The following is a 17,793-nucleotide window of genomic DNA, read 5'->3' as shown; positions in this document are numbered from 1 at the left end:
CTCAGTGGATGCTGGGGATTCCATTTTCCAAACTGGTTACAAGAAATTTCCTTTCTGATGTCAATAAACATACAAAAGATAATTTGCTGGTCCAACTTCTTGAAACAACGTTGAAGAGGATTTGAAGTGAAAAAAATAGAGCTTAGGTTGGAGGCCCAGTTCTAGGTTTTGGCTTATTTCTTATATTCTTTGGAAAGGTTAACAAGGGAGCTAGTTAGAGATTTAAAAAAAATGCCCGTTTGACTAATTTTGACTTTTTTCCTTTAGGTGCAGGGAACTTCAGATTTAAGCAAGCTGCTGATTATCCAAGCATCTGAGCCTGTTAAAAATAGCAACACCAAGGCTATGGGTGAGGAGTAGCCCTTCACTGGTAGGAAAACCGTTGAGAAGGACTTCTGATATGTTTAAGATTCATTTCATTCTAAGAAAATGATTCCAGGGCATTGTGTATGTTTATCACCATCTCCATTCTTAGGTCCACCCCAGCTGCCACATTGCTTCTGGGAGGTCACATGTGAGAAACTTCTAAACACTGAAATTCTGATGGCTCTTTCTCATGTTTCTCTCCCTATACCCTTGTGGGGGGATGGCACCTTGTAATCTGGTCCTGCAGGCTGGAGCCTCATAGTCCTTTGCAGAGCAGAGCAGGAGTAGGGGGGTGTAGACTCACATAGCAGGCCCAGGTGTGGGAAGCCAGGGTTCTCTAACAACCCAATGGAATATGGAACCTGACCCATGTTCACTGAATATTCCAAACCATGATCCCAGCCACAGCTCAACTGACTTACTTTGAGGTGCCCTTTGATAGTCACTAAGTAATTATTGTCACTAAATGGGCTTAGCACTCATTTGTATTCATTCTAAAAGAAGACTAAATAGGAAGGCCTTGCTCTAGGGAAAATACATTCAAGATCTTTCATTCAGTGCTCAGCATTTACCAAGTGACCATTTTTGCAGCTACCCAGCTTGAAAACATGGTAATCTTTGATTTGCTCCTCTCATGAGCACCATCCTGGTGCTTGCAATTTGTGTTCTCTGCTAGCTTAGACATTCTAAATGAATTGTTAATTTGTGTGTGTGGGGGGGGTGTTCTATGATTTCAACTTGTTTGCACAAAGTAACATTTTATCAATAGTGTATGTCTCATTATTTCTCATTTGCATAAAGTCTGCCAACCCTCAGCCCTCATATGTGGCAATAATCTGATAGAGCTGAGAAGCGCTGGCTCCTGTAGGGGAAGCAGATACTTTACAGTTTGTTGCAGTCCAAGCCACTCCCTCTTGTGTTGTATTGGACTTTGGGGAGCCTAGTAACAAACCTGCTTGAGGGGGAAGAAAGTAAAAAAGCCTCTTTGAAAGGAGAGAAGGGAAAGGGGAGACTTACAAGGAGAAAGTAAATTGAGATTTTGAATATTCTCCTGCTATCTATACTCTTAAGTTCCTAATTGAATTTTTCTGTTTCACACATTTATTTGGATTGGCTCAGCCCACACCAGTTTTGAAATGACCAAGAGAGACTATAACTGGAAGCGAAAAGATGAGGTAATAAACTTGACACCTTGATTAGATTTTTCTCATTGTGAATATTAAACCGCAGAGCAAAAGTAGATTATGAAGTCAGGTAGTGACATGTAGGTGGTGTGAAAAGAGACTCTTAGCGGAAGCTTATTAATATGGAAACATTGGGATCAGGGCTTACCTGAACTACTGAAAAATTAAATCATAGAATATTTTTGAAAAATATAATAATTTTGCCCCAGTTCTCGCTCTCCCATTCCCCCAACTCCCAACTCCTTCCCCCAACATTTAATCAAAAGCAGGGATCTCTGAGATTAGGGAGTGGGAGGACCATTCATCATGCATATGGTTAGACATTAGGGTTTGAATATGGATCCTTCTCTTTGGAGCATGACTTCCCGTGGATGTGTGTGTCCCTGGTGAGGGTTTGTGGAGCAGAGCTTGATCATAGGCATCTTCCCTCGATATCAGTTTTACTTGATGATCTTTCAAAGGGAGAATTGAATTCGTTTTACTGTTAGGTTATTACGTTTTATATTGAAACAAACATACCATGGAGTAGGATGACAAATTTGTATGAGTCTAAGATAAAACAAGATAACGCAAAACATTTTATTATGGAGAGTCACTTAGGTTTTTGTCTGACACCTTTTCCTAGTTTCCTCAGCAATCAGGGCTAATTTAGAAAAGTTTGGGAAGTGCCAGAAACTGTGCCTAGAGGTGACGAGGAGAGGGCTGGTCACGTTGGGCCAGGACAGAGTAGAGACAAGTCTGGTGGGAAGAAGTGTAGCCTGCAAAGCTCATTACTCAGTGAGGGCCCATATCAGCTCTCATTTGGGCCAAAGCCCACTGCTGAGTGGAGTGGAGGAAAAGACAGAGCAACAGGGCACCAGGCAAATGTGGAAGTGGGCCACGTAGCAGTCATGGTGCCAAGAATGGGCTGCACCAGTTGCCAAGTCACTTCCAATCAGCATGTCCTCTAAAGAAAAATGATGGCTGTGTAGGTGCAGCTTCATGAGACGTCCCTTGGCCCATCACAACCCCAACCAGATAGCTACCCTAAAACCCCTCTAATGGAAATGCTTGTCCTGCCACCATCATTTATGACAGTCAGGGTGGTTTGCAGTGTGTTGGGGGAAAGAAAGCTGCATTGACCAAACTTACAGTTATTGATTCCTTTAAACAAAGCAACTTCATTCTCTGTAGGCAGTCTTCCTAGGTTATCCTCTCCTCATCTAAATGGGACCCTTTTGCACAAATGGGAAAATCTAGTGATTTGACTCCTCATTTGCCACTCTTTTCTGGGGTCCATTATTTAAAAAATTCTCATTCCAATTTAGGAAAAGTTTCCAGTTCACCTTGAAACCAGTCACAAAGTTAACTGGAATTTTACTCTCCTAACATTTAAGTGTACCTTTGATAGACTACTCTAATTGAATTAATGTATCTCTTTACAAGATGGTGTTTAGATGGCATAGAGATAGATGCACACATACTTACTCGAAGTCCTTAATATGTCAGGTCTTTTAAAAAGGGGGTGTTCCAGATAATAAAATGAAAACTTTTCAGTAAGTTTTCTGATTTTATGATTTAAGTTTTTTTTTTCTGGAATGTTCATAGTCTAACACTTTTAATTCTGACTTTCTTTTATAGTTGGAAGCTGGAACCCATTTTAGAAAAGGATATTAATGGCACTAATGTGATATGTGGAGTCAGGTTAAAGACCAAGCTAATATCCTGACTCAAGTGCCGAACGATGATCTGGCAAGGAGTTTATTTAGAAATTGCTAAAACAATTTACTGCTGCATTTATTTTACAGGTGATTGATGGACTGCTCCAAAAGCTCTGATTTTAAGTTGTTACATTATACTTGAGATGTTCAAAATTCTTCAGGATAATATATCCTAAAATTTATGGCCTAGCAAATGAAATCCTGTATCCAGCTGAGGGCAAGTTATAATAGAGTACAAGTTATCACAAGCGTAAATTAACATATTACTATCTAAAGCATATGATGTATAATTTTGATTTGTGATATTGCTATAGTAAGTATCTCCCTAACATTTTTTCAAAGCTATTTCCCCCATTCCCAGTTTAGTAAATATTGGAAAATGGAACTCTATTCCATAATCTCAGTTTCTGAAAGCAAAGCTTAAGAGAAATTAACAAGCTTACATTGCATACTATTTTTGATATCACTTTTCATTTTATTTTAAAGTCAAATAAAATTAAATTTTATGGTCTGATTATTTAGAATCCATAATTCCTTTTCATCTTAAGATTTTAAAAGAACACATGATTCTCTACTCCAGGGTAAACCGTAATGGAAGAATAGAAGGAAACATGAGAAAAAAGTCAAGCCTAACTATTAAGAACTTTTCGGATAGCTAGAATAGGGCAGTATTTCTCAGAGTGGCCTGTAGGGCACCTGTGTCTCAACAAATGTCAGATGTGGCTGCACATTACAGAAACCACAGGACTGGTTGCTAAAGGAAGTTATCACAGACCCAGGCTCTTTTTAGGCTCCTCTCCATTCTTGGCCTGTGCTTTCATCCTTAGGGTGGCAAAACAACATCTGTCACTCAGGCATCCCATTTGCTTTTCAGTAAGGCAAGTTCCTTTCTCATTACTGAGCTTTGCTTTTAGTAGGAAGGGACCCCCACCCTGGGGGCAGCACCGTCACATGACTATACCTATTTGTCACTGTAAGATGAATTTTAACTGGCAACTCACTTTGTCACCCTTAATACAATCTAGGTCTTTTAGTAAAGAATAAAGGGAAATGGGTATTGGGTCAGCTGCAGTGTCTGCTGTGCACTCTTATCGCAATTACCTGTGCTCCAGATGAACTTCTGGTCACCTGTAGACTCAATCTCTGGGGGTAGGCCCCTGACCTCTGCATTTTAACATGCTCTTCATGTGATTTAATACATATCGAGGCTTGAGATCCACAGGGTAGGGGATGAAGAAGAAGCAGAAAACAAATGTCTGCTCTACCATCTTGCTTATGAGGCATATTGCCAAGTATTTGAAACAACTAGAGGACAATACTTCACTCCAGCTACATCAGGATGCTTTTGGCCTCAGGCAGCAGAAAACCCAATTCAAAAGGCTTGAACACTAAGGTAATTTATTATTTTACTTAATAGAAGTCCAGAAGTAGGAGGGGTTCACAGTTGGTAGGTAGATTGGTGATGACGGAGGATCAAGGTTTTTTTCTTTCTCTCCACTTGGCTGTTGACCTTTACAGCCTCATCCTATGGCTGGACTCCAGCTCCCAGGCTGTAAGTCAACTGCCAGCAGCAATCCGTGCTTCATGTTTTCTTGTTCATATTCAGTGTGAGAGAAAAAGAGGCTTCCAGTTGCTCTCGAGTCAAGAATTCTTTAGAAACTCTGATAATCCTCTATTTGTGTCTCAATCCCAAGAACTGAATCACATGTCCATTTCTGAGCTAATCACTGACAAGAAGGTGGCAATGACCTTTTAATTAGTTAATGCACCCTTTGAGTCAAAGTTGTATTTCCTCAATTTGTGTTGTCCTGAAGGGATGGGGTCAAATGGAGTAATCACTGTCAGTTCACTGCATCCAATAATTGACATCTTGACTTGGCCCTTTAGAAACAGCTGTTCTGGCTTCTTACCCCATCTTGAGCTTTTCAATGCAGATTCCTACCCTTAGGGTAGAGGTTGGAGGTGAGGTCAGACTTTAAACAAGACCACACATGGGACTCAAATTTATCACTTTACTAATCTATCTAAATTAGCCTAAGCATTTGATGATTCCTTGAGAAGTCATATGGTACGCTGCCTCTCAAATTCTTATACTTTTCTCATAGCCACAAGGGCCATATAATTCACTTTCTGTTAATACGTCTTTGGATTTATTAAATCTGTTCTCCCCGTGGAAATTGAGAGCAATAATTCTAGAAAGGCAGACTCTCCTCCCCATGCCCAATAGTGTATTAAAAAATGTACGTGTCATCACCTCTACCCTGGCAATGCATGTTCATTGATTAACATTTTATATTTGGAAAAGAATGCTTTTAGTCTCAGGGCTTCATCCTGCTTAGTGTCAGAGTCAGAGCTCAATTTGAGGGTTCATGACCTCCTTTTTCCTTGAGCTTTTCAGCATTTTTATGCTGACATCATCTATATGGGTAGATAGATACAGCCAAACAAAACACCAAGGTTTGGGTGCCTGAGAGAGTGATAAGAGGGGCAAAATATTTATTGGGGGAAAATTGATGAATTTGATTTTGAATTTATAAAATTCAATGGCCAGTGTTCCATTGATCAGTAAAGATAAGACTCAAGTTTGAATAATTAGTGTTGGAGATTTAGACTTTGAACTGTTACCATGAAAGAAAGTCGAAGCCAGACGAGGACTTAAGAATAACTTGATTTCTCAAAGCGACTTCTATAAAACATGGTACCAGGGACCATGTTTTACACAATTCTACTCAAAAAAATATAGAGGGTTACATGAAAAAGATTTGAACAGGTATGGGACACTTCTTTCTAAACCCAGGACTAATTAGAACAGTATAAGTCTGAGAGACTCTAAGTCAGAGTACTTAATACCCTTTCCAGAAGAGCACAGATGTCCCATTATTCTCAAGGTTCATATTCTTAAACCCAACAGTCCCACAAAAACGTTAGGTTAAGGAGAGCTCTTTACAGCAAGCGTCGCACAGTCCACAGGATCTAGGCAAGTAACCCAAAGAAGCAAAGTAGGTGGTGAAATCACGTGTTCATCGGTTGCCCCACCCTTTTCATTATGTGAAATTTTATCTCCCTGTCTTCAGAGAAAAGCACCAGGGTCAATCCCACTAAAAAGGAAACATCTGCCCCCAGGGCACACATCTAAAGTAGTAGTTCAAAACATGACAACAGAATTCTCTGATTGCATTTTAACAAAGGGTTTATTTGCTGATTCCTAAAAAGCAAAATTCAGAAAATAGCCCCCCTCCCCCACTTATGACTAATTCTATAGTAGAACATTTCCAATTGTCCTCTCTTGCCAAGGTGTGCACTTTCATGGGCACTTCATCATAGAGCAGACCGACATCCAGAGATACTTTGAAAGGCACCTGGCACTGGTTGTACTGCTCATGCCTTCTGGTACACCTCCCTGGCAGGGAAGGGGAACCTTTTCTGTAGTTGCCCCCTTTCAACAGAAATTCAATGAAAAAATTTCTTGATAGCAAAGTATTTAAAGATCCCTCCCCCAGCTTCAGTCATCAACTGGAAAAGTACAGAATTGAAAAAGTTTTTCCCAGCTGTGATCAAAACATGGAATACTGAAGAACATCTGGAGTACTCTACATCCTTAGGTTCTGTACTTAGATGTGTACAGGGAAGTTGAACCCCACGTTCTATTGCTTTCCAAAATGGGTAACAGAAGAGAGGATTTGATTAGAATAGCTAAAAAACAAAACAAAACAAAACAAAAAAGCCTGATAGTCAATCTCTGATGGAGCAAAGCCGATTTCTTTCAACCATAAACTGATACCATCTTATTGACCCTGCAGAGATCCAACAAGATGAGCCTCACATTTCAGAGAGTTGGCAGAGAGCTGATAGGTGAAGAGAAGAGAATGCTGCTGAAGGCACAGAGCAAAGAATCCCAAGGAATTTTTAGTGCCATTTTCATTTAATAAGCTAGTAGTATAGCAACCTAAAGACCTTGGCTGAGATCACACCAGGATGTTTTTATGGAACTGCTGCAGGAAAATGAGAGGGGCTGCTGGCATCCTCTGGCTCATGGTGCTAAGTGAGCAGCTCCAGCACCAACTCCTTGGAGAGCCTATGGCTGGGGTGTGTAACGGAGGTATTTCTTGCCAGATGGGAGCTCTTTGGTGAAGACTCCTTTAGGGAAAAGTTTTTTGGCTTCCTCTTCAGGGATATTTGGAAGGACCATCACGCTGTCTCCATTCTATGGAAAGACATTGACAATGGTGAGTCTTATCCTAAAGCCTAAAGGCAAGAATTAATTTTAGAAAAGTAGCTACAGGTACTGATGAGAATGATTATTCTCCTTTGCTTGATTAAGTCTCCTTTGCTCCCTCCCCTGAGGAATTTTGGTTTTGACACTTTGGGGAAGTATTTCCCCATCTTAACAAGAAATAGTCCTATTTTAACCCAGTAATGGCTCGCCACCACACTTTGACATTTCTCTCTTATTTTTCCTTTTCTTTTTTGCTTTTTAGGGCTGCACTTGTGGCATATGACAGTTCTCAGGCTAGGGGCTGAATAAGAGTTGCAGCTGCCGGCCTATGCCACAGCCACAGCAACGCAGGACCTGAGCTGCATCTTCAACCTACACCACGGCTCATGGCAAGGCTGGATCCTTAAGCCACTGGGTGAGGCCAGGGGTGGAACCCGCATCCTCGTGGATACTAGTCGGGTTCATGACCCACCGAGCCACAACGGGAACTCCTAAAATTTTAATTCTAAGTTATTAGTGTCCTGCTTGACTGAATCTGGCTTCCTCTCTCATCCCCTTCCCTTCATCCCACCTCCTGCTGCTGCTTTTCCAGGCATGCTGGCTCTTCTCTTCCTTGAATATGCTAAGCTCACTGTTAGGCAAGCTCCTTAGCTGTTGTTCCTTCAAGTCTGCAGTGTGTTTCCCTCCCAAATATGTGTGACTTGGTCCCTTGTTTTCTTTAGAGCCTTCCCAAAGGTCCCTTCAGAGAAAGGCCTTCCTTGACAGGCAGATACAAAACCAAGCCTTTCACCACTGCTCTCCTTCTCTCCACCTCCGCTTGCTCACTCTCTATCACACTGTCACCTCATAGCCTATAAACTTGCTTATTGTCTGCCTCTACCCACTGGAGTGTAAATTCTGTGAGGGTAGGGACTTGATATTGACTGTTCACTGCTCTCTCCCAGTGCCTGCTGTCTGGGCTCTGTGCATGTATGCTTAATGCATGGATACAGAATTTAAATGACTTGCTTGTCAGAAGAAACAAAATAACCAAACCAGGTATTCAGGTTAGCATATTAAAAAAATGTAGGTTAAAACATTCCTGTGATATTCTCCATGCCCTACCTGTGGCAGAAATCTTAGATATTCAAAGTTCATGAACAAGTTTCAGAGAATTCTACATGGGTCTAAAAGGCTGAAACTTAGGAGAAACGAAATGCTTCAGGGTATTAATACACCAGGTACTTTGATGCCCTTTTATGTCCTTTTCTTAGGAAAAGGAATCATTCTGACCAATTATTTATCCAAATAATCTAAACAAAATATAGGGAGTTTGTGTTTTGTATAAAATGTGGTAAGAGCCTGAAAATGGCCTCTCAGCAAATCTTCTTAAACTCAGCCAGGAGAAAAACTCTTCCCAGTGTACCTGCATGCCAGAAACACAGCCCCAGGTAACACAGAACTTGAAGGTGGCCATTTAGAGATTGGCCCCCACAGGCCTTCCTGGCAAGTTGAGAGTCTGCCCTTTTAACATCTTTACCTTCCAGTCAACCGGAGTGGCAACCCTCTTTTCTGCTGTCAGCTGGAGAGAGATAATTACTCTGAGAATCTCATCAAAGTTTCTGCCAGTGGTAGCTGGGTAGAGGATGGACAGTTTCAGCTTTTTATCGGGACCAAAAATAAATACCTGCAAAGTACACAGACACACAAACAGGAAGAGCTCTTTGAGTGTTTTTGATATTGAAGTCTCTTAGAAAGCTTTTACGTCATTAAAAATTTTCAAGGGTATGACAAAACAAAACAACACCAACAAAAATCCCCAGATATCTAGAAGGATATGCCACTCAATCTGAATGGCTGCAATACAGATGATTTTCTTTTCCATGTTATTTTTCTAAACTTGAAGAGAATTATATTTGGTTCCGGCTGTCTCAGCAAGAAAAACTGATTTGCAAACTGTACCTAGGAATGGCCTCAGGAAGAACTATGTTTACGACAGATGATTGTCATAAAAATATAGCACTAATGGGAGTTGAGACTGGTCCTCAGTTTGTTGTACATTTGTGCAGATGAGGGACTAAGTTTGGTGGGTAAGGACAGAACAAATAAGAATTCAAAGCCAGAGTGCCTTATGAAGGCTGTGACCCACTGCTTTAAAGAAAGGGTTGTCAGGAGTACTACAGAAAAATATTTCTCAGTTCTAGATGACATCTAAGGATAACTTTTATGTAGATTTCCAAAAGCTGTGAAATAAACAGTTAAAAAATTTAGCTGAAAATTTTTTATTTGTCCCAGCGTTTAGATAATAAGTGAAGAGTGCCACCAAGACATACCCTAATTGGAGATAATTCTCCCATTTCCTTTAGTTGGTCCAAGCATTTCCTTGGACATATATAGCCTGGTCAGTCATGATGATTATATAATGGATGTTTACAACTCACCACACGAGCTGTCACAGGCATGCCCTGTTCGTCCTTTTCTGCTGGGTCTAGCATACCCAACTGGATGGCAAGGTCCCGACTCTTATCATCAATGATGGGAAAAGGTAACGTTTCCTTGGGCTCCTCACCATTGTAAGCATTGATATCCTGAAATGCAGGTGAAAGGGGAAAGAGGAATTTCAACCTGTGAATTTAATCAGTTAACAGCCATCGTCTTTATTATAAGACAGGGAGGAGGGCCATAATAATAAAACTTTCTCTAAGTAATTTTAATAAGAAAATTAATGAGTAAACACTCCTCATCCCAATTATTCATTGACAGGAATAGCACTAGGTATAGTACTTAGGTTATAAGCCTTTTCATGTCCAAGTCTCTTAAAATTTAGCATGCTTTTACTGCTTTGAGAAAGCAGCATTAAACTCTTTAAGAGTTGAATAATATAGAGTTACACCCCAGTCCAAGGTACTTCTGGGTACCCAAATACCAAAAAAACCTTCAGAAACAATAAGTTCACATTTAGAAATTATACCACATGCAGAAATAATTCAGTAGATCTGGTCTTTGCCTCAAAAGCACTCTGACTCAGACATTAAACTACTGTTAAGACAGATATTAATAAAGATAAAGAAACACGAAACTTAAAGCAAATATAAGAACAGAGTTGAATATATACTTCAAGGACGATTTAAATGATGGGTAAAAAGGCAAAGGTAACTTTATACTAGGGTGAAATCCACATAGAAAACCAAGCATTTCAAGTCTGAACTAAAGGACCATTATGTACTCCCTTTCTCTCTGTATCCCTTGTTCTTCTAGTAAAACTTCACTTATTTTCCTATCCCTGGAAGTTTTTTTGGGGAAAAAAAAAATCTAGCTTCATCATTTGATCTAGTGCTGATATTGCACATAAGGTGGGTTAAGCATTATGGTAAGTACATGTAGGATACAGATGAGTAAGACACAGTTCCTGCCTTCAAAGGAATTTCTAATTTGGTTGGATAATTCCCATAAATAGCAGCAAATGCAAGATGATAATATGTAAATGACAGGTTGAAAATGCTGAAGTATACCAGCCTCCTCATTGGTAGGACTGCTGTGTTGGGAAAGCCTTCGAAAAGCCTTCTAGGGGAGATCCTGTGGCGCAGTGGAAACAAATCCGACTAGGAACTATGAAGTTGCGGGCCTCACTCACTGGGTTAAGGATCCAGGGTTGCCATGAGCTGTGGTGTAGGTTGAAGATGCGGCTCTGATCCACCGTTGCTGTGACTGTGGTGTAGGCCAGCAGCTACAGTCTGATTGGACCCCTAGCCTGGGAACCTCCATATGCCACAGGTATGGCCCTAAAAAGAAAAGACAAAAAAAAAAAAAAAAAAAAAAAAGCTTCTACCTGGGCCTTGAAGAATAGATAAGATTTTCACAAGGCAAAGGAAGGCATTCTAGGGAGTGGGAGCAATATTAATGAAACATATAGGCATAAACTACTGATTGGAGAATGAGGAATTTATCTTGTGGTTCAGTGGGTTAAGGATTTGGTGTCACTATAGTGACATGGGCTGTTGATGTGGCACAGGTTCCATCCCTGGCCCAGGAATGTTTGCATGACACCTGTGTGGCCAAAAAAACAAAACAAAACAACAAAAAAACCCCACCACAAAAAGGTCTATTTATTATGTGGAGCCTTGCCAGTAAAACAGGAAAAACAGGAGTTGATGTCACAGCAGACAGATCCTTTGTATATTTCTTAATAGAGACGCCATAGGATAAAAGACATTGGTGAACTTTGAAATGGATCACAAGAAATTTTAACACGTTTCTTAATTTTATTAGCTTAACTTTCCTTCTGCTGACATAGGCTGTCTATCAAGTCACCAGACCTAAGTAATAATCAGTATGATTTCATGCTAGAGGCACCTTGAGGTTCCCTATGTAACCAGTTTGTTCAAAGTTTGGACACTATTTTGAAAATTGGGACTTGTTTTCTATTTAATGCAATCACAGTTTTGAAAATTCTAAGGCACAAACTCACCAGTGGAAATGAACCTGGGTGTGTTCCTGTACTTTAAAAGGGATTATATAATGGGCTATGAACTCCTTCAGCCAACTGTAATTTTCATTATTACTATGCAGTAATACTCAACCCTTCCATTTTCACAATAGGCATTACATTCTACCCTTTGAACACCAAAGAGCCATATGCCTTCGCTTTATTCTATCCCAAATCAAGCTAATTACTACTTTTTATCATCTAGTATTAAAGAGAACACTGTTTGAGATTCAAATCCCATTGGCACCATTTTCTGGCAGGTAAATCTTGAGCTTGTCCCTCCAACTCCCTAGGTAAAAAGAGTATTCTCATTTGAAAAACTGGGAGCAGGAACCATATACCTCCCTTAAAGGGCTACACTTAGAGAAACTGATGAGAAACTGCCTGTGAGAATACTGTGGAAATGTCAGCGGCCATTCACAGCCAAGTGTAAAGAATGAAAAAATCCACCTCAAGAAAGAGAAATGCGTTTTCTTTCTTCCTGTACATGATTCTTCTAATATCAGACACTTAGAATTAACTGGTATACAGTGGCCATGGAATGGAGCCCCAAGTGACCAGCTCACAAGTCCATGCTACATCTTCTATTCAGCTACACATGAAGGGCTTGACATTGTGCCTAGTGCACGGGAAGCATTCTTCAAAAGTTCCCTAGCATCATTTTGTAGACATTGTAGCAAAGTCATTAAAATGTTGTCAAGTCTAGACCACATTTATTATCCAAGTAAATGCTTTTGTTGAAAGTAGATAGTTGCTTCTGTTCATTCATTCAACAAATAAAGACTGCTGCCTGGGATGTACTGAGTCCTGAGCACTGTTCCAAGAGTGCACAAAACAGGAGTCTGCCCTGCTGAGCCTCCACTTTGGTGGGGAGAAACAAACAAATCAGCAATGTACAGAGTATTTGAGATGGTGACAAGCGCTAAGGAGAAAAATTGACTGGGGGAGGAGGAGGGGTTATAATTTTAGATAAAGAGGGCAAGGATAGCCTTAATGGGTGTCATTTGAGTTGAGACCTGAATAGGTAAGGGCAAGCCATAAAGATACCTGGGGAAAGAATCTTCCAAATAGGATTCTGGATATATTTTGAAGGTTGAGCAAATTAAGTTAGCCAATGACTCAGACAGGTAGTGTGGAAAAACAAACAAACAAAAAAACAGAGGAATTGGGGTGAATCCTAGATTTTTGGCCTGAGCAAATACCAAATGCAGATGTCATTAGCTGAGATGACTAAGACCCTGGGATTAGGAATAGGAGCCTGGTTTTTGACATACTATATTTGAGATGATAGGACATATCAAGGGAGATGCTGAGTAAGCAGTGGTTACAACAATCTGGAAGCCAGGAGAATCTGGCCTAGAGATAGAAATTTGGGAAGCAGAGCACAGCAATGTGGGTAGATGAGTTCACCAATGGAAAGAGTGTAGATAAAAAGAGAAGAGGTCCAAGAAATGAGTCAGGGCAACTCCAGCATATATTAGCAGCTGGGAGATGACATTCACTCCAAGGATGAGCAGGCACAGCTAGAGAGGTGGTGTCCTGGAAGCCAAGAAAAATGGGTCTGAGAACAAACCACTGGATTTAGCAAGGTGGACATACTGTGTAGTCCAAGTCAGATTTTCAAATAATCAGTGAAGTCTGAATCTAAAGTTACTTGTACCCTTACCTCAAAAAAAACCAAGCTACTCCATAACATTTTTAACTTAATCTATAACCTTAAAGCATGTGCCAATGGGTACTGTACCTTGCTCCAGGCAAGATGGTCTTCGACACTGTCTATTGAAAGGGCAATCATCTTAACATTCCTCTTGGCAAATTCTGGTGCCAGCTTGGCCGCTCTGCCAAGCTCTGTGGTGCACACTGGGGTGAAGTCCCGAGGGTGGGAGAAAAGAATGCCCCATCTGAATGAAGGAAGAGAAGGCCACAAATGAATAGAGAGATTCTTGCCAACAACGTGTACAATGATAAATCACAAATGCTAGATCGAAAATGACTTTCTTTCTTTTTTGGCACAGCAGTGCAGTGGCTTGATGTAGAATCTAAGTTCCCAGACTAGGGACTGAACTTGGGCTGCAGTGCGAATCCTAACTATGAGAGCACCAGAGAACTCCCCTAACTTTTTAAATGAATGCCTATGAGGACAATTACTTTCAAACTTTTCTGTTGAAGAATGCTTTTGGATCTTCTTACCTCTAGAAGAGCCTATGTTTAAAAGTCCAATTCAATCAAAGATATGAAATTCAACATGATAGATACTTAAAAAGACTTTAACAGATGTCCCAATATGCCCTGAATCTAGACCAACCCCTGACTTACAATAATAAACAGATTATGTAATCAGAAATAAATAGGCTTCTATCCTCTATTTGTAAAATTAAAGCTGACACTTGGCTTCTTTGAAGTGAACAGATATAAAAACTTTTCTAAAACTAGTTTACTGCTCTAACCTGCCAAACGGGGCACTGCCCAATATTTGTACCCGGACAAAGCAACAGCACTTTTAAGAGTTTTACCTATCCCTTCATTTGCATTTTCTTCTTGCTTTAGACCAAGTGGGTAGGAAAAATGACAGCCTACAATGTTGATTTCTATAACTATAGATGCTGAGTAATTACTAATATCTAAATCATCATTACCTATGGTTAAACTTGTACAGATTTTAAGTACATTGCAAGCTAAGTCACCAAGAACCTTTGGAGTACTGTTTCCTTCTCCCTGGCAACAGAAACTACTCTTTCAACTAAGAAAATCTAACACTCAGTTTCCACCCTCCCATCGACTTGACAACATTAAAGCAGGATCCTAAACTACTAGATTACTAAATCTAGCCTAGATGCCAAGCTGACCTCTCCAAAGTTTGCCAAGTTTCCTGAAGCACAAAGAACAGAACAGAGACAAGATACTTAAATCCCACCTACATCTGCCACTCAACTCCCAAGTCTTCAGGAAAGGAAAAGACTTCCTTACAAATGGGTGGATGGCCCTATGGCAAGACTGGGATGGGGATGAGAGAAGTAATATTTTTAAGATTATGGAGGGATGTGGTATGTTTACTTTTTATGAAGGGCAGTAAGAGATATATATGTTTTTAAATAAACTATGAGTAAAAACTAGGCCTTAAGAGCCTGTGGTAAAGGATCTGTTTACAGATCAGATGAGACTTAAGGAAAGTCTTCAGAAGTAGAATAAAAAAAAAAACAACAACAGGGCATTTCCTCCTGTATTGTTAGGCATTCTCTTTCCATTGCTGAGTCAAGAGACGGTTTTGCTGAATCATGTTAAGGAACTCCTTTGAAGCCACCTCAGAACCAAACTCTGTAGCTTACCACAAGGCTGGGAATAGGAACTCTGGGAATGTCCTACTGTGTAAGGCCTGTCTCCCTCTAAAACTCCCTACTGCTGCTCTTCAGAGTAATACAATTACACTATCCTATTTCCTTCCTTCCTCATTTTCAAAAGACAGAATGTTTCCTCCTTTAAGGGAGGGTCCCTCCTCATCACCCTAAGGAAAATATATGTTTTGTTTGGTGGAGATGCACTGTGAAGAAGCTGCTTCTACTACATGCATACAGAAAGAGTGATTAGGCTCAATAAACTCACCAAATGCAGCCCCAAACAAACCCCTTAGTTGTTTCCAGTTGCCGAGGGCAGGGTAGATACCAAGAGTGTTCGAAATTATTTTAATTTTTTACTCCAAAACACAACTGGATCAAAAATGGATCACCTGGATTGAGATCACCTTAAGAATGGAGTTTGGAAAAATTATATTAGGAAAAAAAAAATCCATTATAATGATATAAAAGGCTCAAACTTATTTTTAGGGTAGGGCAGGAAATAGTACTATCCCCTGCCTGGTTTGAGACTGACTTGTATATTATTTGTTTATAAATGCAGATATTTTTCTCTTCTTACTGGTGACTCCCTGAGAAGGCACGCTATTAATCAAATCAAGGTCAAGGCCAATACACAATACTCCCCCTAACCCCCACCAAGTGGGTTAGTTTAAATAGCTACATCATTTATAAATATTGCTACAGTAAATATGCTTTATATTAATAGTTATCTTTAATATATTTAACTCAAGAGTTCTGATAAGATTTTGTTTTATGGGAGGTGAGGGCTGTAGATTGGAGTGGGAAGAAACATTCTCTGAAAATCCTTTGGAGTCTTGGAGAAATACTAATACCTAGATTTCAAGTATGAGACTGGACATAGTCTGTATTTCCGAAGCCCTTCCCTGTCTTTAAGGTCTGAATGTTCCATTTCTCATCCTTTTTCTAGCCTAGTTCTCTTTCAAAAAACTTAGCTTTTCCCTTAATCAGTGGCTGGAAAATGGATTTAAGGAATTTAAAAGGGGGGTGGTTAGGACTAAGTTTAAGAATCTCTCCCAGGTGCTCTGCATGGGTCTGTCCAAGCACTGATTAATCTCATAAACTTTGCCCTCTGTATATACTACATATACCTGGACACTATATAAAAAGGGTACAAAGCAAAGGTCATAAAGCCTTGGACCACAGTGTAGTGGGGCCACTGGAACTCCAGAAACATAACTAGACACATCTGGGCCGTTTCATGTTAAATGTAATAAACTTAAAGTTTGCTTATTCAGGAGCTGTAAAACCACGGTTACACCCATGTACTCCAAGTCATAGTGGTATGATTGCCAGGCTAGATCATGGGTCAGCGATTCGGCAAGGCTACGTGCTGCTGGAAGCATGGCAGATGGGGGAGGGGGCAGTGAGAGGCACGCAGCTATGAAACAAAAGGGTCTACAACTGGGGAGGTGGGGTGCTCCGGTGCCTGCCATGGATCACTGCAACTGAACGACCTCAGGAAGCCCTTGCCTCAAGGTGTTGCAGGTTCTGGAGTGAAGGACACACCCACACACAGAGTGTTCTGGGATCCTCCCAAAGCTGTTATCAAATCATATTGTGGCCACTGGAGCAGGATCAGGGTAAAAAGTCTTTCAGCTACTTACTTGGCAAGCTAGTGGTTTCAAATTTTTTGTGCAAATACCACTGCAGCAAGCAGAACCCTCAGATAACACGCTGGGCCCTTCCTGAACCTTCAGCCAGCAGCAGTGTCCTCTGACTTTGGCCTTGGACACCCACTTTCCCCAGGGAGCAAATTCCAGAACCGAAGGAGGGAGGTGAGACCCTGGGCACAAGTCCCAGGAACTGACCGCAGATGAGGCTCGGCTCCTGCCTCCTCCCTGTTTCGGCTGAACCACGCTACTTGCAGAGTTTAGAAGACAGAATTAAATAGACAACAAACCCTCCTCTGCACTGGCCTGCAGTTCCCAGGACCTGATTTTGTTCCCCTCCCCCTCTCTAAAGCCAGCCCAGCCATGCGGGGGCCGGGAGGCTGGAGAGGATCAAGTGGCGGGCGCATGGCTGACCAGAGGGTCGCCTCCTCTCAGCGGCGATCTGTCGCCGCGGGGCAGGGCACATAGGAAAGGCACGTGCAGGAACCGGTGCCGGGAGGAGGCGGGCGGCAAGCGGTGGAGGACGGAAGGGAGAAAAAGGGGAAGGCACCTCCGAGTCCGGGCGTAACCCAGGGCAGGGCGACAAACTGGCCACTTACGAGTCTCCCAGAAAGTCGTGGAAACGGATGCGGCCGATGGTAGTATTGGCTTCGAAGTTGGGAGCCTCGTCCCCGAGAAGCAGACCTCCGGGCATGGCGGCAGCAGTGACGCGGGAAGATGAAGAAGCCCAGCAGCGACAGCTAACGGATGGCTGGTTCTAGCCTTGTAGGTGTTGCGGGGAGGAATAAATGGGGCTTCAAGGGGCGGGGCGGGACGGGACAGGAGGGAGCAAGGTGGGCGGGACCAAAGCACAGCCAAGATGGGCGGGGCCGCGGCGG

General features: G+C 41.4%; 2 protein-coding genes across 2 annotated transcripts in view; one reads left to right on the top strand and one right to left on the bottom strand.

Moving 5' to 3' along the window:
• The window catches only part of LOC100624136 (ankyrin repeat domain-containing protein 45), a 119,366-nt gene extending 112,393 nt beyond the window's left edge, over nucleotides 1-6,973 (top strand). Inside the window, exons 30-32 of the mRNA XM_021063653.1 lie at nucleotides 268-349; nucleotides 1,486-1,541; nucleotides 3,171-6,973. Coding sequence (XP_020919312.1) covers nucleotides 268-349; nucleotides 1,486-1,541; nucleotides 3,171-3,206 — 174 coding nt within the window. The 3' untranslated portion in view covers nucleotides 3,207-6,973. The remainder of the gene's footprint in view (nucleotides 1-267; nucleotides 350-1,485; nucleotides 1,542-3,170) is intronic.
• Nucleotides 6,420-17,689, bottom strand: PRDX6 (peroxiredoxin 6). The gene is given in 5 exon segments (NM_214408.1): nucleotides 6,420-7,454; nucleotides 8,986-9,132; nucleotides 9,887-10,033; nucleotides 13,676-13,832; nucleotides 17,515-17,689. Coding segments are annotated over 5 exon segments (675 nt in total). The 5' UTR covers nucleotides 17,610-17,689; the 3' UTR covers nucleotides 6,420-7,325.

This window comes from Sus scrofa, chromosome 9, assembly GCF_000003025.6.
Source record: "Sus scrofa isolate TJ Tabasco breed Duroc chromosome 9, Sscrofa11.1, whole genome shotgun sequence".
Classification (NCBI taxonomy): Eukaryota; Metazoa; Chordata; class Mammalia; order Artiodactyla; family Suidae; genus Sus; species Sus scrofa.
This window is presented reverse-complemented; position numbering and strand designations above follow the sequence as displayed.